General features: G+C 34.4%; 3 protein-coding genes across 3 annotated transcripts; 2 read left to right on the forward strand and 1 right to left on the reverse strand.

Moving 5' to 3' along the window:
* The first annotated feature begins 450 nt into the window (after positions 1–450).
* On the forward strand, positions 451–11,100 carry LOC107432702 (uncharacterized). Its single transcript, XM_016043891.4, has 20 exons — positions 451–1,883; positions 2,107–2,310; positions 2,803–2,907; positions 4,305–4,370; positions 4,458–4,622; positions 4,970–5,044; positions 5,173–5,324; positions 5,850–5,985; positions 6,067–6,136; positions 6,241–6,368; positions 6,509–6,565; positions 7,106–7,291; positions 7,396–7,488; positions 8,143–8,228; positions 8,314–8,380; positions 8,461–8,527; positions 8,620–8,756; positions 9,707–9,798; positions 10,185–10,251; positions 10,346–11,100. Exons 1-20 carry the CDS (start codon positions 660–662, stop codon positions 10,508–10,510), a joined length of 3,342 nt encoding a protein of 1,113 aa, XP_015899377.1. The 5' UTR covers positions 451–659; the 3' UTR covers positions 10,511–11,100.
* A 3,669-nt stretch (positions 11,101–14,769) lies between these two features.
* LOC107432697 (ethylene-responsive transcription factor ERN1) lies at positions 14,770–15,952 on the forward strand. Its single transcript, XM_016043886.4, has one exon. It carries the CDS (start codon positions 14,938–14,940, stop codon positions 15,778–15,780), a length of 843 nt encoding a protein of 280 aa, XP_015899372.1. The 5' UTR covers positions 14,770–14,937; the 3' UTR covers positions 15,781–15,952.
* A 1,641-nt stretch (positions 15,953–17,593) lies between these two features.
* LOC107432703 (tubulin alpha-3 chain) lies at positions 17,594–21,677 on the reverse strand. Its single transcript, XM_016043892.4, has 5 exons — positions 21,397–21,677; positions 20,017–20,231; positions 19,723–19,922; positions 18,873–19,381; positions 17,594–18,207 (listed from the first exon to the last, which is right to left on the reverse strand). The coding sequence occupies exons 1-5, from the start codon at positions 21,507–21,509 to the stop codon at positions 17,895–17,897; spliced, it is 1,350 nt and encodes a 449-aa protein (XP_015899378.1). The 5' UTR covers positions 21,510–21,677; the 3' UTR covers positions 17,594–17,894.
* Positions 21,678–22,515: the final 838 nt, after the last annotated feature.

A 22,515-nucleotide genomic window follows, 5' to 3' on the forward strand; every position in this document is an offset into this window, starting at 1 on the left:
AAGAAGATGACATACCCAATAAGGATGTCAGTTATTTTCCCTCATATTATTCATAATTTTCTTCTCTTCAAAAAAAAAAAAAAATTTAATTTTCCATGTTTTATTATTTAATTACAAAAAAATTCTAGAAAATGAAGGTTGTTTTTTTTCTCAAATAAAATATTAACAAAACAAATTTACTATGTATTTAAAAAAAAAATTACTATGTTCTAATATATTAAAACTTCAAGAATAATTTAATATAAAAGTCAAAATTCTCACATATTTTGTCTTAACACATCAAAAATTATCATTATTATTATATTTTTGTGAACCATCTATAATTAAGAGTACAAAAATAATATAAAAAATAATTAACTGTAGAACTGCGGGGAAACCCAAAAAAAGAAAAAAACAAAAAAGAAAAAAAAGACTTCTTAAAAGCCACCCAAACCCTTTTTTAATTTTATTTTTTTATTTCAGAGAGAAAGTGAGAAGAAAGTCTTCCCTCCTCTTCTCTCTCAATCAATCTCCCTCCCTTTCTTTCTTTCTTTTTGGAGGAACCCAACCAAACACACAAACACGCACACACACACAAACTCAAACAACAGCCTCCGTTTTTTTTTTTTTTTTCAAACCATTTTTTTTTTTTTCAGAATTAAACCCTAATTCTGTCATCCATGGCGACCGATCCGACTCAGCAGCAACTCATACTCCTCCTCGGTCCCGAAACGGCTCACTTCGAAACCCTAATCTCCCACCTCATGTCCACCACCAACGAGCAGCGTTCACAGGCCGAGGCTCTTTTCAATCTCTGTAAGCAGAACCATCCCGACGCGCTTTCTCTCAAACTCGCACATCTCCTTCAGGCTTCCCCTCATCCCGAAGCCAGAACCATGTCGGCTATCCTCCTCCGCCGTCAGCTCACGCGCGATGACTCGTTTCTCTGGCCCCGACTCACCCCTCCCACTCAGACAGCCATTAAATCCACCCTCTTGACTTGTTTGCAGCGCGAGGATTCCAAATCCATTTCGAAGAAGCTATGCGACACCATTTCGGAGCTGGCTTCCGGGATTTTGCCTGATAATGGCTGGCCGGAGTTGTTGCCGTTCATGTTTCAGTGCGTCACGTCGGATAGTCCAAAGCTTCAGGAATCGGCGCTTTTGATTTTCGCTCAATTGGCTCATTATATAGGTGAAACCCTACTGCCTCATCTGACCACTCTTCATACGGTGTTCTATCAGTGTTTATCGAGCGGAGCGAAGAGTTCCGATGTGAGAATAGCAGCATTGAGTGCGGCGATCAATTTCATTCAGTGCTTGACGAGTCCATCGGATAGAGATAGGTTCCAGGATTTGTTGCCGTTGATGATGCAGACTTTGACTGAAGCATTGAATTGCGGTCAGGAAGCTACTGCTCAAGAGGCATTGGAGTTGTTGATTGAATTGGCAGGGACGGAACCGAGGTTCCTGAGGAGGCAGATAGTTGATGTTGTTGGGTCTATGCTTCAGATTGCCGAAGCCGAAGCACTTGAAGAAGGGACGAGGCATCTGGCAATTGAGTTTGTGATCACACTTGCTGAAGCGAGGGAGAGAGCACCTGGGATGATGAGGAAGTTGCCTCAGTTTATACAGAGATTGTTTGCGATTTTGATGAATATGTTGTTGGATATAGAAGATGATCCGGCATGGCATAACGCTGAGACTGAGGACGAGGATGCTGGTGAGACTAGTAATTATGGTTTTGGGCAGGAGTGTTTGGATAGACTTTCGATTTCCTTGGGCGGGAATACAATTGTTCCTGTAGCTTCGGACCTTTTGCCTGTTTACTTGGCTGCCCCTGAATGGCAAAAGCACCATGCTGCTCTCATTGCGCTTGCACAGATTGCTGAAGGTTGCTCCAAGGTATCAAAACTATTTGTAACGGCTATTGATTTGAGTCATTAACCCATTTTTCAGGATCCAATCATATCAATTTTTTTTTTTTTTTTTTTTTTTTGGGTGTGACATTGTTGTCCCAGTTGTTGTAAACCATTTTGTGGTTCTTAGTTGGTCACATTGTTTTCATATCTTTCGATTTTTTTTCCCCCAAGTGTTCTGTTCTTATAAATTGCTGTAATCTGTGCAGGTGATGATAAAAAACCTTGAACATGTAGTGTCAATGGTACTGAATTCATTCCAAGATCCCCATCCCCGTGTCCGCTGGGCAGCAATTAATGCAGTTGGACAATTGTCGACTGATTTGGGTCCGGACTTGCAAATGCAATATCACCGCAGGCTGCTACCTGCACTTGCTGGAGCGATGGATGACTTCCAAAATCCTAGAGTACAGGTTTGTGAAACCCCTTCTACCTCTTTTCAATTTCACTGCTAATTTGGTGAGACTTTTTCCCTTCTAAAAGGAATTGGATAATGTACCGGGAGAGGAGTTGTCATCTATCTGCGTGGTTGCTTGTTATTGGAAGTATTGCTCGTTGAACAATGCGTTTTACATCTTTGCAATATAAAATTGATTTTGTATAAAATGGTGGCCGTGCTTTACAGTATGGGTATGGCTGGAAAATGACTTTTAGCGACATCAACGAATGTTGCATATTTTCTATGCTTTATAGTTGGAAGCTTATTCTTGTTTTGTTCTGCATGCTAACTCGGTGTTTAATTATATTTTTGGACTTAAGTTGTTTGCTGTTCAGAACTCCTGCTACACTCAGCAAGTCACTTTCGAAGATGATTTACTTTCTTTTTTATTTTAAATTTTTAATGGTTTTTTTAATTCGCAACATTTTCTGCCGTCTTACTCTTCTCTGTGTCATATATGTTTCAGGCTCATGCTGCTTCTGCAGTACTCAATTTTAGTGAAAATTGCACCCCTGATATTCTGACACCATACCTAGATGGAATTGTGAGCAAGCTTCTTGTACTCCTTCAGGTATGTAATGTTCCTGTACATATGTTTCATAGAATGTACAGAAATTTGTCTGCATTATTGTCTGTTGAAGGAAGATTTCAAATTGGTGAAACTCATACAATAGCATGAAAAGATATACTAATTCTTAGTCATGGTAAGGCATTTGGAGATTTTCCTTGAGTGTTTAAAAGTTAATGGTAGTTTCGGTCTTTCAGCCAGTGTAAGATGACAACATTTTATGGAAAGCATTCCATATATATAGGTAATATGAATGTTATCAAAACTTGCATTTGATAAAATCCATGGAGGATGAGCAAAATTGTGGACTGCTGGAAATCTGTTACGTTTGGAAAATTATGGCATGAAGGAAGAGAGATGGTAAGCTGGGGGAGAGGCAGGAAGGGAGAGAACATATCTTATAGTAGAAGGGATGGTATTATGAAGCCTAAAGTTGGAAGAGAGAGAACATAGCATCTTATCTAAGTAGAGCAGGTCGACAGCGAGGCCTAAAGTTCATAAAATCTTCATTAACTTAGTATTCATCATAGATCATTTGGTGTCTTTGTGTCAATACTATATTTGCAACTTTATTATCATACATAATATCCATGTGTTCGAGATAAGTCCATCTAAAAGAAATTGAGAGTCAACTAGTGTTACTTTGAAGCTTAAAATTGTGTTTCATGTACATTGTTAGTTATTATAAACACACATGCAACATAAATATAAAATTATATTAACTATTGAACATAAATTGTACCTTATGATGCATGATATGTTAAAATACTCTATGCATTTTGTTTGGAAAGCAATTCTTGTTACAATATGTGAATTTTTGGATAAATGGTGTATACCAGAGGAATGTTGTTATGATATGTTCTGAAAAAATTTATATAATACGCTGGTCATATCTGCGTAAAAAAAGCATTAAACGTAAAGAATGCATATGAATGAGATGGTCAAGGTGAAACTTGTCACCTTTGTGTTTGCGACCTTCATAAGAAAGGGAAGATCACATAAATGGCTGATTTTTATAGCTGAATGTTAGTTTGAAATGGAAAGGGAAGAGAATTGGGATGGCCTGATTATGTATAGGAAGTATGGTTATTTCTTAGTTGCGAAAAAAAGGAATTTGGATTTAGAGATGGGTAGTGAATATCAGTTATACTCTTAAAGAAGTAGGAGAGGGGATAGAGGCAATGTATAGAATGCATTTCATGAGGCCAAATCAGATCAGTTTCAGCTTCACTTGCTCACAAGCTCACCCACTGTGTTTAATACTGATTCTGCTAAACTTGATGCAATCTTTACATTCATCTCATGTTCCCCTTTTGAAGTGTAGCATCTTCTTTTATTATTAAAAATTTTATAATCTTTAACTTATATCGGACGTCTTTGTATATAATTTTACATTCCAGAATGGGAAGCAGATGGTGCAGGAAGGAGCTTTAACAGCTTTAGCTTCAGTTGCTGATTCATCACAGGTATTATACAGGCCCCGAATTCCTACTTTGCCCACACTGTTAGTTGTTAGAGTTTGATTTGATTTGGCATACTATTTGTGTTGACAGGAGCAATTCCAGAAGTACTATGATGCTGTAATGCCTTACTTGAAAGCTATTTTGGTGAATGCAAATGACAAGGCTAATCGAATGCTCCGTGCCAAATCAATGGAGTGCATTAGCTTGGTTGGAATGGCCGTTGGGAAGGATAAGTTTCGAGAAGATGCTAAGCATGTAATTAATAAAAACTTATACTCTTGTAGTTGCTTTAATAATGATTATGTTGTCAAATATATGAGCAAAAGATAAGTTTTAGTTTTAATCAATGCTCACAGATGCAGAGTATCTAAATTAATTGGCAAATGAACCTCTTGTTAATTTGCTTTTGTTGAATACATAACCTGGTGGTGAAAATTTTTTTTTTCCCCCTTTTTTTCTTTTTGCCCTTCCTCTTTTATATTTGTTTCTTCAGCTGATAAATTAGCTTGTCATGTATAGAATGACTATATATTTCAAGAACCGGTAACTTATAAAAAGAGGAAGGAAACATTGGTGTTCTTATGGTTTTAATGTGTTGCAAGGTTATGGACGTCCTAATGTCATTGCAAGGATCTGAGATGGAAGCAGATGACCCAACGACAAGCTACATGTTACAAGTATGTACCCACAGAAGTTAAAACAAAAACATCTTGCACTGTTTAATTTATTAATTGTACTGATGAATGTTTAGTTTTGTTATTGTAAGGCAAAGGGGAATGTACTAATTGCTACTATTATGTTGCAGGCATGGGCCAGGCTTTGTAAATGCCTTGGGCAGGATTTTCTCCCATACATGAATGTTGTAATGCCTCCTTTACTTCAGTCTGCTCAACTTAAGCCTGATGTCACAATTACATCTGCTGATTCAGATGCAGATATTGATGAAGATGATGATAGGTTTGTTTTTTCTTTGTTTGATTGTTAACTTAAGTTGTTCTTTGTCATTTATATTTGTTAATATATGTTTATAGAATCTCTTGATTTCACTAGATTTGCTGATCCCTTGCTTTGTTTGATACGTGATTCTGATAATCTGGACAAAGAATCTGCTTGTGTTCTAAACCCTTTAGATTGTTTTCAAGGTTTGCTCATGCATTATTACCCAAAAGAAAAAAGAGGTTTGGTCATGTGTAGTTGTAAAATTCTTATGGGAAAGTAAAAATTTTTCATGCAAACTTCTCCAGATTCCAACTCATGTATACTTTTGATGGTAAATCAATGAAATGGGGAAGTTATCTTGTAAATATATTTTGTGGTAGCTATCATATACTATATTCTTGTTGTGTGGTTTTGTTACTTCTAATAACATCCCTTTTCAGTTACTGGATTGAAAATGGGGGGCGTATTTGGTCACTCATTAAATAGTATTGAAAGAATCCATGCACTTTCAGCTGTTGATTGGCTGATATATTCTTTTTGCAGCATTGAGACAATCACTTTAGGGGATAAAAGGATAGGGATCAAAACCAGTGTCTTGGAAGAAAAGGCTACTGCTTGTAACATGCTGTGTTGCTATGCTGATGAGTTGAAAGAAGGATTTTTCCCATATATTGATCAGGTTTGATTTTTATTCTCATTTCTGGGTTTTCTTTAACATGCTTTAATTGAGCTCAATATTGACTATTCATGAATTATATAGGTTGCTCCCACATTGGTTCCGCTCCTAAAATTTTATTTTCATGAAGAAGTTAGAAAGGCAGCTGTCTCAGGTATTGCCTTATCTTCTTTTATTATTTTATTTATTATCTTTTAATTTGTTTTAGTACTAGATTTTGGGTAACTTTGTTTAAAATACTGGTGCTATTGTATGTAGCCATGCCTGAGCTGTTACGTTCAGCCAAATTAGCTGTCGAGAAGGGACAATCTCATGGTCGTAATGAGTCCTATATAAAGCAGCTGTCTGATTACATAGTACCTGCTTTGGTGGAGGCATTACACAAGGTCTTACATGGCTACATCTTTTTGGTCCTTGGTTCTTTTACACTTGAACGATGAACAATTTTATTATATTGTCTTTTGTTGTTTTTGTAACTATTTTTTTCTAATAGTTTGATGTGCTTTTAACTGTATCTTTTTTGCAGGAACCTGAGGTAGAAATTTGTGCAAGTATGTTGGATGCATTGAATGAATGTGTACAGGTATTTGACATTGACTTTTATTTTTGTCTGAAATAATGGATTTTGATGAATATTTTCTGTATTGTATCCTTCATTCTAAATAATGGTACATTGTATCCTTTCATTGTAAAAACAGTGCTGTTTGGAATTGAGATTAAATAACGCTTTTCTTTCTTTTAAGAACTGAAAACAGAGTATGGTGCAAATCTAAGTTTTGACTGCTTTTCAAATTCATTTTCAGTCAACAAGCTTGAATGTAGGGAACTTCAAAATCATGCTTTTCAAAGAACTAAAGGGAGAGACTAAACTTTAGTCTTTAATAGAAGTGGATTCTCCATTTTTTTGGGGAAAGAAATGAAGGAAAAATTTTCTTTGTGATGCTTCTTGGGGACTAATGAAGCATGCTTCAATTAATTAATAATTTTATGCAGTCTCTAGACTGTGCAGTTTCCCTTGGACCGTAGAAAATTGCCTTTTCAATGAGGCTTTTTATATGTTCTCTGCTTTTTCTGCTTGTTGGGTAACTCTGGATTTATCTAGCTGTTTGTTTTTTTGTATTAGATATCTGGACCTCTTCTTGATGAAAGTCAAGTAAGAGGCATAGTGGATGAGATAAAACAGGTGATCACGGCTAGCTCATCCAGAAGACGAGAAAGAGCTGAAAGGGCCAAAGCAGAGGATTTTGATGCGGAAGAAGGAGAACTTCTCAAGGAAGAAAATGAGCAAGAAGAAGAAGTTTTTGATCAGGTATCTATTTTGAACATCTTAAATATTTGGTTTATCAGCTAAAGTTTGTAGTTTGATGCTTGTTATTTAATCTTTTGTGCCTTGTTTTTCTTTTCTTGATTAAGATTGGTGATTGCTTGGGAACTTTCGTTAAAACATTCAAGGCCTCTTTCTTGCCTTTCTTTGACGAGCTTTCCACTTACATAACACCCATGTTGGTAAGTTTTTTCTCTTCTTTCAAAGCCATTTATATATATATATTCTATATATGCCCTCGCATACACAAGCATTCACGCACACGGGCTCCTACGAGGCATACAACATACATACGTATACAATATAGATGCTTTATGACCCTTAGATTCGCTCAACAGTGGTGATTAACAGACGAGGCCCAACTATATTGGTACAGCCTTCAACTATTTGTTTATATGCATCTTCTGATGTTGCCCTGGAGGGTTGGTGAGGGAAAGGGAGATTGAAGTGTACATGTGGTTGTGTCAAATCTGTTTCTCTGTGCTTTTGAGGAATTAGTGCCCTCCTAGTTGACTGATTGGGTTTTGACTTCCATATAGTCATAAGTAGGTTTGTCAATGCAGTAATCATGCTCACTAAATAACAACTGACCAACTCTTATAACCTTATTGGTGAACTTGAACCTGATAACTTCATTTACTTGGGCATTTGTGTTGAGGTGCTGCGATGAATATTGTGTAACCTCTTATAGAAGTTAATGAGAAGTTAAACCCTAAAGGAAAATTGAAAAGTTTACCATAGAATATTATGTTGATAGATTTCCCTTTTTCCCTTTTACCATATTTGAATTTTTTCTTCCTCGAGAATTTGGCTGATGCAATCTATTAACCAAGCAGGGTAAGGATAAAACAGCAGAAGAGAGGAGAATTGCTATTTGTATATTTGACGATGTGGCGGAGCATTGCCGGGAAGCAGCTCTTAAGTATGTATTCTGATGTGAATCTCGTTGAGATAATGATTTTCAATTAATTTCTCTTATGTGATTATGTTGCATATTGACTTAACAGATACTATGATACCTATGTTCCTTTCTTATTGGAAGCCTGCAACGATGAAAGTCCAGATGTTCGACAGGTTAGCACCTATGGACTGTGTTAATTTGCTTCTTTTGTTTTCATATTTCTCATTTACACTAACTATCAGATCCCTTTCAGGCTGCTGTATACGGGATTGGTGTTTGTGCTGAGTTTGGTGGATCTGTGTTTAGACCTCTTGTTGGAGGTGGGTTGTTATGCTCTTGCTTAGTTGTGTATTCCATGGAATTGTAGTCTTCGTAAATACAGATTTTTTCCCCCCCCCTTTCCTTTCTACAGAGGCTCTTTCCAGACTGTTTGTGGTAATCAGGCATCCTGATGCACAGCATGCAGACAATATAATGGCATATGATAATGCTGTTTCAGCTCTTGGGAAAATATGCCAGTACCACCGTGATGGTATTGATGCAACACAGGTATGGAAATCTGCAGCCTTTATTTTGTTATTGTGCCTTGTAAAGAATGATCAATAAATACTAAATAGGTATTTGGCATTGCTAAAGGTTTAAAATTTCAATGATATTTCTGATACATTTGATATTTCATATCACTGTTAAAATTGGGAGGGGGAAATAAGTTAGTTTTTCGGATTAATATTGATATATCCATATATTTCCCTAAATTTGGACCTTCAATGTATCTGTCAACAACTGTATTTTTATCTGCGACATTATTTCTCTTGCCAAAGGGCCTTCACCCTTCATTTGGAGACTGGAAACCTGAGCTCCTACCCTTTTTTGAAATTCTGTTACTGTGTATTCAGGTTCATGATTAACCTATTGGTGATGACATATATGGTGTACCTTTAGCTTGCCAATGTTTATATGCTGCAAATCATCATGAAAGAGACGAGTACTTTCTGATGATCTTACTCATACTTTCATTCTCATTCCAGTACAAGTAGACTTGCATCAAATTTTGCTTAACACTGGTAAATAAGGTGTTCTTGGCCTGATAAGTGTCCCTTCTGGATGATGTTGTAACTGACATATTTATACGTGGCTTGCGATTAGTGTTCGTTAAAGATCAAGAAATTGTGATAAATGTTTAGACCCATTATACAAAAGGATCGTACTGTTGTGGCTTATTTGATGTTTAGGCTGCTGCTTTGCTGATTGGTTATTGCCCTCTAAAATTGGAGTTGCTGAATTGTTCATGTTGTAGGGGTTATTTTCTAGAAGCAGCACTTATTTGCATAGTTTAGGATGTGTACTAATTATAGAGTTGTCACATTCTATACAGCACTTATTTGCATAGCACCCTACCTTTGTTTTCTCTCTTCATTTGTAATAATAATGATATCAGTCCACATAGTGATTGCTTTTGTCATCTTGCATGTTGTTCCTTATATCCTTTGTATTGTCAGGTTGTCCCTGCCTGGTTAGGCTGCTTGCCTATAAAAGGTGATTTGATCGAAGCCAAGGTTGTGCATGATCAGCTTTGTTCAATGGTTGAAAGGTATAAATTTAAAATTTTGGAACCATGAGATATTTCCCTATCAAGACTGTCACGACAGAAAATCGTCACGACCTTTATTATTAGCCTTTCGATATGCTTCAAAGGCTGAGATTTAAAAATATATTTGGGGATAAGTCTAGTGAATTACTAACTCTAGCAGGGCAAATTGAATCCTGTACAGAACCCTAAATGCATCTCTAAATCTCAGCCCTTGAAGCACTCCAAGAGCTGATGAGGAAGTTGCTGATGGTATTCCTGGTCTTGATGTGAGAATTTTTATTGGAAACATGTTAATGCTCTTTTTTTGCATGATCTCTTCCCCAGTCTTTATTGCATATTAGAAGCGATGTGCATGTATATTTAAAAAATAAGTGCATTATTTCCAGGTCGGATAGGGAACTTTTGGGCCCAAATAATCAATATCTTCCCAAAATAGTTGCTGTTTTTGCGGAGGTATAGTCTTATTTTTATGCCCAGATCAATTTATAGTTTTCACAAATGTGAAAAGTTTCTTTCTCTGTTTCTAATGGGGTAATTGTTAATGTAGGTCTTATGTGCGGGTAATGAATTAGCAACAGAGCAAACTGCTAGTCGAATGATTAATCTCTTAAGGCATCTTCAACAAACTTTATCACCCTCCGCTCTAGCATCAACCTGGTCATCACTGCAGCCTCAACAGCAGCTTGCTCTGCAATCTATTCTCTCATCATAAAATATTTTTGCATTGGTGGGCATGTCTTCGTTCTTGGGTAAAGCTGCTTTGTCCGTCGGTATGTTGCATGTTGCATTTTCATCGGTGGATCTCTAACTGTTCCTCTTTTGGGGGTTGGAGCGTCTGCGTCAGGTCAATTTTATTTCCGTATGCATCATTGAGGCATGTGTCCTTTTGAGAAGCAGCTGTGTCTGGTCTCTGTGTTCCTATTATCCATTCTTTTTTGACAACATATTACATAATTTGTTTGGCGTGGTGTGTCACCGATGCCTTGCTGCATTGATTGGTTGGTTGGGGATGAAAAAAAAAAAGAAAGAAAAAAGAGTCGGGAATGGTGAAGTTTTGCTATAGAATGTGTGTATATTTTACAAGTTCTGTTGACGGTCTAGAACTTCATTTGCAAGAACAAAGGAAAGCAGGATAAGGGTTGAGAAAAAAAAAAAAAAAAAAAAAAGCCATTATGTCTCTTTTTCAGTCTTGTATTTGAGGTCGAGGTGTATCACTGAGACAGATGTTGTATCAATTTTGGTTGATTAGTAATTTTTCTTAAATGGGGTTTAAAAAAAAAAATCCTAGTTAATTATAGTTTTGATCGGTTACTCTGTTTTCAACGCTCATACTATATATTATTACCAAAAAAAAAAAAAAGAAAATAGAACCGTTTACACTATATTATCCTCCATTAAATGTCCTTTTCTTTTTTACACTGTTTAGACAACTTTTTGTTATGGTTTCGGGATTTTGTTTTAGCAAATATGCTAACCATTCTATAAGTATGTCTGTATTAATTTAAAAATGAAAATTCAACTTGTGTATGTCTGTATTAATTTAAAATAAGAAAATTCAACTTGTGCTTATGCTTGAAGCTCTAGGTGTATAATTATTTATCTATAAAAGAATAATTATTAGAAGTCAATAGGAGGAATCTTATAGATAGCCCCGTAAGCAAAGCACCTAATACTTTTTCCATTTCTGTCTATCTTTATTTTTTATTTTTTATTTTGTAAAAAATTAAACTTCTTTCAAATGCAATGGAAGATGAGGCATTGATAGTGAAATCTCGTTTGTTGTTCATGTCTTAACAAAGCAATGATCCGACATGCTGATTGGAACATTTCGTCAGCCAAAACTATTTTAATACAACATTTTTGGATTTAATACAACGTCGTTAATTATTATCCGTTTTTAATAAACTTCCAATTTTTGTTATTTGCCATTACCAAAGGTAGTCGGTAAACCTACTATTCTAGCTCTTTCTAATTGCCCTTTGTATTTAATTGAAAATTTTTAAATATTAATATTGCAATATTCACCGATTTTGAAACCACCAACTTACAGATTTGATTCGCTGAAGGAGGAAAATTTCCTCACCTTTAACAAATTCAATTTTACAAAAACTAGCGGATGAGACTTGTTTTGAGAATTTTGGAAAAGGAAAAAGATGAAACGCTAATTTGCAACTAATCTTTTATTAGAAATGTTTCTAGTGTTTGTTGCTTCGTATGAAGGATAACTTCATGGATAATATGCTTCAACAAAATTTTAAAAAAAAAAAATTAATTAAATTATAAAAAATCATGGATACATGAAATTCAAATATTCATCCCTTTTTGGTATAGGTAGTGATCGGGTTTCTCCTTATTTACAAGCGAATGACTTCTAAGTTCCCATTATTTGTCCTTTTGAGACTATTCAGTTGTTTATTTATGTATTTTTTTGGGGTGATATTTTGAGACAAGTCAGTTGCAAAACTCACTGTTACCAAATAGAAAATTTAAGGTTTAATCCCCAACTTAAAAATTAGAAAAAATAAATGAATATTTTAAAAGGTCCCGAAATCCATGTAGGGACAAAATTTGGTTCATATTGGGCCTCTAATGTTATTTTGGCTGATATTTTGATAAATAAAGTGATCTTTAATCTTTAACAAAAAACAAAAAATAAAAACAATAATTGATAGCCAAGGGATCAAGTTTTTCTAATCTTAAAGATATATATTTGTATATATATATATACGTAATAGTTTGTAAAGAAATGCAATAAAATTGTTTTGGTTCCGAATGGAATTATATAAGATTTTGCAAATTTCTTTGTTTACTAAATTTTTTGGGGAGGATTTGAGATTCCTTTTTCTAATAGTCAAATTTGTGTGTGTTAAGCCTAATCGGATATACAAAAAGATACGATTGTGTTGGCACAAATTTAAAATATTAAATCTATTAATCGCTAATACATACAAGCATTTGTTCCTTTTTTTTTTTTTTTAAATAATTATGTTTAAACTCTCTATTTAAGAAGTTGCTTATTATTATCTCTCTCTCCCCAAAAAAAAAAAAAAAAATGCTTACTATTTTTTATCACTATTTAGGTGCCATTATTTTGTATAAGTAAGCATATGAATTGGCATGCATGCCTACTACATGAATACATATATGAAAATTACATTTGCTTCTTCTCTATTTGCTAGTTTCATATATATGTATATATAATATATCATATATTTATATATACATATATGTGATTGTTCTACCATATGGATAAAAATATATGTTATATACACATATATAATTTTTTTTCTGTGCAAATATCCATATGATATTTCAGTGTGAATATTAAAAAAGATAATAATTTTTATAAAAAATTGTCATCTTTTATTTGTATTTGTAAAATATTATCGACAGTTTCTTATAAAATATATATTTTTTTCAATATTTACACAAAAAAATCGTCTGGATATCCACACAAAAAAAAAAATTCTACATACATGTATATGTCTATATGATAATATATATACTTTGAAAAATTACAAAAATCTGAAATCTCCTTTGAATATCTTTTATTTCCATTTCATTTATTTATTTATTTTTGGATAGATTTTTCTATACATTCAAAAATTTGAAAATATCGAAGTACAAAAATGATGTACTTGAGAAACATGAAAGATGATGTGTATAATCAATGTAAGGAAATATAAAGTTATAACTAATAACTATACAACACTTGCAAAACATATATCATTTTTCTCTACATACATATACGTATAAATGACATCATTGTTTTAGTGATTTGAAATTAAACATTCTTAGATCATCTTATAATCATTTTTTAGTAATTAATAAAGATGATAATTATAACAGTTATAGAGATAACAAAGAATCTATGAATACAAAAAAGAACAAAATTGGGGTTTTGGAGATACAGGGAGAAGGTTAGAAGTTAGAACCAAGGCAGCGTGTAAGATAAGATATTGTGTTACTTATTTATTTTATTTTATTTTATTTATTTGCTTAGCAAGATAAGGATATGATTATTATTATATTTATTTTTGTGTATGCATAGCTACATTTTATTTTATTTATTTGCTAAGAAAGATAAAGATATAATTATTATTATATTTATTTTTTGTGTATGCATAGTTACATATGACCAAGTCTTCCCACAATTTCAAGGGCCAATATTTTTGTTTCAAACCCTCTAGTGTTTTGGCTCATCTAGAACTTCCTTTGGGTGCCTCCACGTGGCAGCCCTGTATGCCTTCAAGACTTCCTTGTTAAATGCTTGACTCAAAGAGAGAGACTGCGTTTAGAGAGAGATATTTATTATTTTCTTTTTCCCTCCTTTGAAGGACTTCGCAATTGTGTCTGTGCAAAAAGTCTTTCTTGTCCCTTCACATTGTACCACTTAAGAGGATCAGAATGCATATTCTCAAACATTTTTTAGGTTATATTCCATTGAATTTTATGAGGTTTTCCCTAATTATGATTTAATTATTTTTATTTTGAAAATTGCAACTAATATCCATACTGCATGAATGATTAGGGTATGAAAAAATAATGAGGCAGAAAAATGATATCCAAATAAAAAATTGATGATATTTTTTATAACTTAAAAGATCAATCAATTTGTATTTAGACCAAATCTTAAAAAATATGAATAATATTAATCCCAATTTTAATTGTTCATACTACTGTAGTAGAGGAAAAGAAAAGAGCTAAAAAATATCATATGCATATATTAATATGTAATATGATATAGTAATAAATATAGAAGGGTAAATCTGTCATTTAGCTAGAAGTCAAAAGGGTAAATAAGGGAGAAAACAAATCACTTTTGAAGGATATTTTGTTTACATTTGAAATGGAAATGTATCATAAAAAACAAGCAAAAAGGGCCAATTATGTCCTTGCTGATTATTATTATAATACCCCAAATTGTTCATAGAAAATTCAGAAAAGCTTTCAAATATATGACGTCCCAAATCCATAAGCAACAAGGAGATGTAGACGACCTTCTCACTACCATTTAGGGAGAGCAACAACACATTCCCTTCTTTGTTTTTGCACTCTTTTTCCTTACCTTTCCTAAAAAAAGTACATTATTATTATTATTATTATTATTTTTCTTTTTCTTCTTCTTCTTGTTCTTCAATGGAAATTCAATTTCAACGGCCAAAAGACGATCCAAAATCAGGAATTCCAACAAGCAGAATGGGAAAATTCAGGGGAAGAAGCAGAAATAACACCAACAAATTTGTTGGTGTGAGACAAAGGCCTTCTGGTAGATGGGTAGCAGAGATCAAAGACACAACACAGAAGATAAGGATGTGGCTTGGTACCTTTGAGACTGCAGAGGAAGCTGCTCGAGCCTATGACGAAGCCGCTTGCCTTCTTCGAGGATCCAATACTCGAACCAACTTCATCACTCATGTTTCGATGGATTCTCCTTTAGCTTCTCGAATTCGAAATCTTCTTGACAGCAAGAAAGGAACAAGCAAACAAAAACAGATTGTTGTTGAGGCCCCCGCACCAGTAACTTCCAGCACAAGTAAACTTGTTACCAATAATGCTTGCACTAGTACTGGTACTAGCTCTAGCAGCTCCACAGGCAGTGATGGGGCTAATTCTAATACTAGTGGGATATTTCAAGATACTCAATTTTTTGATGATGCATATAAACCAGATTTGAGCAATTGCAACAATGATCAGGAATTTGAATTGACTTCCTCTCAATCTGATCTTTCATGGGGTGGATTTGGACAAGGTTTTGATCGGTTTTCATTTACTCAACAAGTGTTGGATTTGCCAAAGAATGCTACTACCATGACTGAGGCTGCAGACTCAGAATTTTTGGAGTTCGAAAGGATGAAAGTCGAAAGACAGATATCGGCTTCTCTCTATGCAATGAATGGAGTTCAAGAATATATGGAAACTGTTCATGATCCTACTGAAGCTCTTTGGGATCTTCCCCCTTTGTGTTCATTGCTCTGCTAAAATATACTGGTTGTCAATGACCATGGAATTTCTTTTCTTCTTCTTTTTTTCTATTCTCTTTTCTTATCTTCTAGTTTTGTTTTCTTTTTCATTCTACACTTCAAGCGTATATGGATATGAATTGGTTTACCATTACAAAAGAAAATTTCAAAGATAATGGTGGAATTTTAGTTTGTTTAACTTGTTTTTGCCCTTTTTTTTTTTTTTTTTAACAAAATGCTAGAAGAAGAATACTTAGAAAAAAAGGTGTTTGTTCTTCTTATGGTTTTCCTTAATCATCATTCTACAAATTCTAAGCAAACAAAATGATTTTATTATTCCCTTAATCCTCATTGTTTAGAATATTTATTGTTTTCCAACTATGCATAAGTGTGACTAATATGTCTCAAATCTCAAGGAAATGAAAAATAACTAATCTTGTCAACACCTCCGCAAGGTGAACTCAAAGCCAACAACCATCGAATTCCTAGTTTGGTTGTGTTTTTCACCAAACCATAAGCAATTCCTTATTATAGTATGATTTTAGGTTCTCACTTTAGCAATTATTAAAAACAGAAACTCATGCATCATATTTTCCTAATCATGGATATTATTGAACAGTATTTTATCTTTAGTCAATCTTTTCTCATCTCTGTTCACCTGTTGGAGACTAAACCACAATATTTTTTTTTCTGTCTTCATGAATCCCTGAACTTCCTCTCCATATTTGCTCAATTGCGTTTCAGCAAAATTAATTTCCTAAAATCTCAAACTTGTAAGGTAGACTTTTATACATTTTAATATCCTCTCTTTATGCATGCCTTGACGTATGGGGTGTATCTTTTATGGGAGAAGATTTTCGGTACTCTGGGAGTACCTGATCCCTTTATGGATTGTATATTTGAATTTCAAATGTTCAACTATGGATGGCCCAAAAAATTAATAGAGATTGAATCTGGGTTCTGATATCGTAATAAAGTACACTTTCCTTATAAAAGATGGGACTTTTTTTATGCACTTTAATAACCCCTTCTCATTTTCCATGAGCCAAGAGTATGAAAAGCCTCATTGAATAGACATAATGCACCAGTAGAAGCATTCTAACCAGTAGATGAAAAAATATATGCCCTATGCTCTCTCGCTTAGCCACTTTTTTGTCTCATTGCTGCTTCCCTCATTCCTCACCTACCTGGTCGGTGTATGATTCGTATAAAATTACTCACTTGATCATTTCTTTCTTTCTCATGCTGACTAATAGGTTTACAATCTGATCTAAGCAAGGTCACAAAATGGCATGGCTCTAGAAGAAGACAGTTTTGTGGTGGTAATCCCATTTTAGGTTTTAACAATACTCAAAATAACAATAGGTGACAGCAAAAGAGAACCAGTCAATGACCGTTGAAAATATGTGGCTTTTTACATGTCCAAAATTTTCCTATTTTAGTTTTAAAAGTACTTTTTTTGTCTTCTTTTAATAATTCTTAGCCAAGCACTTACCTACAACATTTATGAAATACTAGAATGAAATGCTAGGGAATGAAAGTCGCCACAAGGCATAGTCCCCTCCTACATAAGCATTGCCAAACAGGCCTCAACAGTACCAAGGTTGAAAAGGCCCAACACCACCCTACTGCACATGATTTGTTAACGTGGCATCATATCATTAGCAATAAGGGTTTGACCACAATACCACTACCTTAGTATGTGAGATGGGAGTTGATCAGGAATTCACATTACCACAAAGTTAATCAGGATTTCATATTCTTTCTTTATCCTTGCCTGGTTTTATGGTATGAATACTAAGTTGATCAAATCATGTAATTAGTATAAGAACTTGTACCAAACGAAACCACTTAAACTCGACTATTTATTAATGAGAATAACAGTTTAGTTCGAATAGACATCCAGAAATCAATAGTAGAGAGGAAAGTTTGATTATTTACCTTCACATCAAACAGAAAAGAATAAAAACACAACATAGACCATTTGAAAGATTAACATGGACACAATACAACATCAGAAGGTAGATAGACATGACATGTGAGGTAGCAACTCCACCAGTGCCTTAAGAGTAGATTAGTAATCTTCTCCTTATACAGAGGGGTAAGCAATTCCACCAGTGCCTTAAAAGTAGTCTAGTAATCTTCTCCTTCTTCTTCATCTTCAGCACCTTCTGCCCCAACTTCCTCATAGTCTTTCTCGAGAGCAGCAAGATCCTCACGAGCTTCAGAGAATTCACCTTCTTCCATGCCTTCACCCACATACCAATGGACGAATGCTCGCTTGGAATACATGAGGTCAAATTTGTGATCAATTCGGGAGAAAACCTCAGCCACTGCAGTATTGTTGCTTATCATACAAACTGCACGTTGCACCTTGGCAAGATCACCACCAGGTACCACTGACGGAGGCTGGTAGTTGATACCACACTTGAAGCCAGTTGGGCACCTGAAAGTACACACGTATAACGGTATTCAGATAAAAAGAAGAAACCTTTTAGATCAACTTTATCTGCCCTTAGATCAACTTCATCTGAACCTAGCTATTACTCTGATAGGTAATTTATGAATATCCAATATCACATTCAAAACTGATATCAAGAAGCACCGTAGTGAATTATAACTACAATTAAAGTAACATCAATACTATCAATCATAATGGTTACAACATCAAATAAATGCATGTCCCCAGAAACAACAGACACAATGATTATGCAAAACTTATCCATTTTGGAGCAGTTCTATTGCATAGCAGATTCTATAGATCAATTTGAAGGAAGATATAAGAGTACCAATAAAATAAATACAAATCTTTCTTCCAGATGTTGTATCAATTTGTATGGAATAGAAAGCATTATTCCTATTTTGGCATTTCTAATTTCCGGAGTTTTAGCCCCAATTAGCAAAGGACCCGAAAAACTTTATAGTTATGAATCGGGAATAGAACCAATGGTGGATGCTTGGCTACAGTTTTGAATCTGTTATTATATGATTGCTCTGGTTTTTGTTGTTTTTGAGACGAAATAATAAAGCAATGGTATTTTTTAACTACTCCAAAAAGTACCACCTCAATTTAACTTCTAGGAAAACTAAATGCATTTAAGATCTACTTACCAGTCAACAAACTGAACTGTCCGCTTTGTCTTAATGGTAGCTACAGCTGCATTTACATCCTTAGGGACAACATCACCACGGTACATTAAGCAGCATGCCATGTATTTACCATGTCTAGGATCACATTTTGCCATCATACTCGAGGGCTCAAACACAGCACTTGTGATCTCAGGAACTGACAATTGCTCATGGTAAGCCTTTGCAGCTGAAATCACCGGGGCATAAGATGAGAGCATAAAATGAATACGAGGATATGGCACAAGGTTTGTTTGAAACTCTGTAATATCCACATTAATGGCACCATCAAACCGCAAGGATGTGGTCAAAGAAGAGATAATTTGGGAAATTAAGCGGTTCAAGTTGGTGTATGTTGGTCTCTCAATGTCTAAGGATTTCCTGCAGATATCATATATAGCTTCATTGTCCAAAAGCACAGCCACATCTGTGTGTTCAAGGAGAGAGTGTGTGGAGAGTACACTGTTGTACGGTTCTACAACTGCAGTAGACACCTGAAAAATAAGATAAATTGCTGTAAAAAAGTTGTATGCAGAATATACTTGTTCATAAGGTGGTGAATATCAGAGTTCATGAATAGTACAAAATATTTGGTAAAAGCAGATAACAAAGAAAAAAGTTGTGTAACATTTGAATAAACATATTCAAAATATTTGGAATATATTTTGGAGATTATAAGTGCTCAATCTTTCTATAGAACTTCAGTTTAGTGCTGTGAACAAAAATTAAGAAAAATAAATTCTTGAGGGTTATTTGGCATATAAATATTTAAAGCAAAATTTCCCTCCATTCTTCCTTTACCATAATACTTTAAAAGGTGCTTTAAAGCAGATACCTGAGGAGAAGGATAAATAGTGAAACCAAGTTTTGACTTCTTCCCATAATCCACTGACAACCGTTCAAGAAGTAACGAGCCCAAACCAGAACCAGTGCCACCACCAACAGCACTGAATACCAAAAAACCTTGTAAACCAGTGCAATTATCAGCCAATTTTCTTACTCGGTCAAGGCATAGGTCAACAATTTCCCTCCCGACTGCAGAATACAACAACAAAGAACCACTGGTAAGTCTACAAAACAGATAGTGGGGCACTTTGAATTTTAATAGTATATTAAAAACTGCATCTACCTGTGTAGTGTCCTCTGGCAAAATTGTTAGCAGCATCTTCTTTGCCAGAAATAAGTTGCTCAGGATGAAAAAGTTGTCTGTAATGCCCTGTCCTGACCTCATCAATGACAGTGGGTTCCAGATCAACAAAAATAGCTCTGGGCACATGCTTTCCGGAACTAGTCTCACTGAAGAATGTGTTAAAAGCATCGTGTGCAACACCTACAGAAGTGTCACTGCATTCACAATACAAAAGCAATATATTTAGATCTGAAGGCAGAGTGAAAATCAGAGAGAAGAAGATTGAAGAAGATTCTCTATAAAGATCTTTTCTTTCCTAATTTTTCACCATTTGGGAAAATTTATTTTAAGATTAATATCCACCATAAATTAATGCAAACCCATCACCTGTGTTCTATTATCAGCAATTCAAAAAGCTTAAATCGTGAGAAACCAATCCCAACTTTGTAAATCTACACAACAACATTCATAAATACTCCCTCTCAAGAGTAAATCTACACAACAACTTACTTGACACTTACTGTGTGTCTTACAAGTGCACAACCAAATAAATTACTGAGATAGCAGTTGGATGAAACAAAAGGTAAAACTTGAAACTTATGAAGTTATGGATGGCCAACCAAAGGGTTTCATTTACTAGCTAGTGGCAAAGAATGTAAGAATTCACCAACTGCAGAGGAGGCATAACACCTTAAAAACCCCGAATGCACTATAGTACTGACTAAGACATATAGATCTAACATTAACAAAACATTGTAAAGTGGAAGGTGCTAAGGTTGCTTCAATTGACCACATTTATAATTCCAGCAATAAAACTAAAAGAAATTAAATAGGCAAGTAAAAAAGCAAAGAACACGGATTTAAACAGATCGAGAAACGAAGTGAATTTTCTCCAATATATCCAAGTTCAGTTAAAGAATAGTGGCATCTGTGAAACCTGTAAGGCATATAAGAACAAAAACGAAGTAAACGAAACAGACATAAATTACAGACTACAATTGAAAACTAAAAACATGATCTTTACCAAATTCACAGTAACAACCGTAAGAGGATCTGCATTCTTGTTGCTTCATTTCACATGAAACTGGAATTTACTACAAACCCAATTCCACAATAATATCAACAATTTCGAAAAGTTAGCCAAACTGAAATCTCAAAATATATTAAAAAAAAAAAAAGTAATTAAGGAGATCTAAGTACAAATTTTTTAAGCATCAAGGAGTAAATTTACATACAACCCCACGAATTTCAAAGCAGCAAAGTCATACAACAAATGGGTTTCAACAGATTTGCTCAAAACTGAAAGCAAAAGAAGTAACTGATACATAACCATAAATATATATATACACGTAGAAGTTGAAATTAGGAAGAAACAGAGACCTGGGCATGGTACCATCAGGTTTAATGTCATGTTCAAGACAGTAAAGCTCCCAACAAGCATTCCCAACCTGGATCCCTGCTTGTCCAATGTGAATGCTTATTATCTCCCTCATTTTCTTCCTCCCTCCCTCACTCACAGTCACTGAGTCTCCTTCTTTCTCACTCAAAAATGGGGAAGAAACAAAAAACAAAAATAGATATAGGGGTGGCTGACAGATACTTGCCGGCACTACTATTAATGCCAATGCCCAAAAGCCATCCCCCAATAAATCATGGACCACTACCCACCGATATATCTGTCAACAAAAAATAAAAACTCTTTATCTCTTTTAATTAAAAAGTTATTATTATATAATATACATAATAATAAAAGAAGATATTTTTGATATATATAACACATGGTTTGAGATTGATTGAGACTGGAGAACTGTCCTCTCAATTATTAATTAATGGATTGAAGTAATGAATGGGTTTTGGTCGCCTTGACGATTTGAAGCCAACCAGCTGTGGGGTAATCCCAGCTTGGCTACTGTCGGTTCCTCTGCCTCTGCCCCACATATATCCTTTATATCTCTCATGGATCATGTATGTCTCTCACATGGTAATTCTCTCGAATTTTCATGACTACGTCACACAATATGTTGTACCACGGTACAATATTATCTGGCTGATTCTGAATATATATATTTATATATATATATATAATAAATAAATAAATAAATAAATAATATATATATATATATATATATATATATATATATATATATATATATATATATATGTAATGCTTTCCCTTCCTCCCTTCATTCTCTTTTCTTTGCATAATTTGTATCATATGCTACTTTCTCTTTTTGTTTGGTATCTATGTAAAGCATTGTCCCAATTTTCCTTCATGCCCAGCCCATCTTTTGTGAGTTCCAAGCATGGTTTTGAGGTAGTTTTGGTTTATGGAATTTACTAAAAAGAAAATTATTATAAATATTTTTATAACTTGAGAATTTCACTATTTAACTCTTAACTTATGATGTTTCGCATTTTAAATAATTGACTAGTCCTACATTCTAAAATTTGTGATGAAAATGTATTTATCTAGAATATAATCACCAAAGACACTTAATA

Source organism: Ziziphus jujuba, chromosome 11, assembly GCF_031755915.1.
Source record: "Ziziphus jujuba cultivar Dongzao chromosome 11, ASM3175591v1".
Lineage (NCBI taxonomy): Eukaryota > Viridiplantae > Streptophyta > Magnoliopsida > Rosales > Rhamnaceae > Ziziphus > Ziziphus jujuba.

Coding starts and splice junctions, on each gene's coding strand:
- LOC107432702 (XM_016043891.4), top strand. CDS start 660: ATGGCGACCGATCCGACTCAGCAGCAACTCATACTCCTCCTCGGTCCC. Junction 1,884..2,106: donor TTGCTGAAGGTTGCTCCAAG/GTATCAAAACTA, acceptor TAATCTGTGCAG/GTGATGATAAAAAACCTTGA. Junction 8,381..8,460: donor AAAGTCCAGATGTTCGACAG/GTTAGCACCTAT, acceptor GATCCCTTTCAG/GCTGCTGTATACGGGATTGG.
- LOC107432697 (XM_016043886.4), top strand. CDS start 14,938: ATGGAAATTCAATTTCAACGGCCAAAAGACGATCCAAAATCAGGAATT.
- LOC107432703 (XM_016043892.4), bottom strand. CDS start 21,509: ATGAGGGAGATAATAAGCATTCACATTGGACAAGCAGGGATCCAGGTT. Junction 20,232..21,396: donor CCTGATGGTACCATGCCCAG/GTCTCTGTTTCT, acceptor TTGTGAATGCAG/TGACACTTCTGTAGGTGTTG. Junction 19,382..19,722: donor CTATTTATCCTTCTCCTCAG/GTATCTGCTTTA, acceptor CTTATTTTTCAG/GTGTCTACTGCAGTTGTAGA.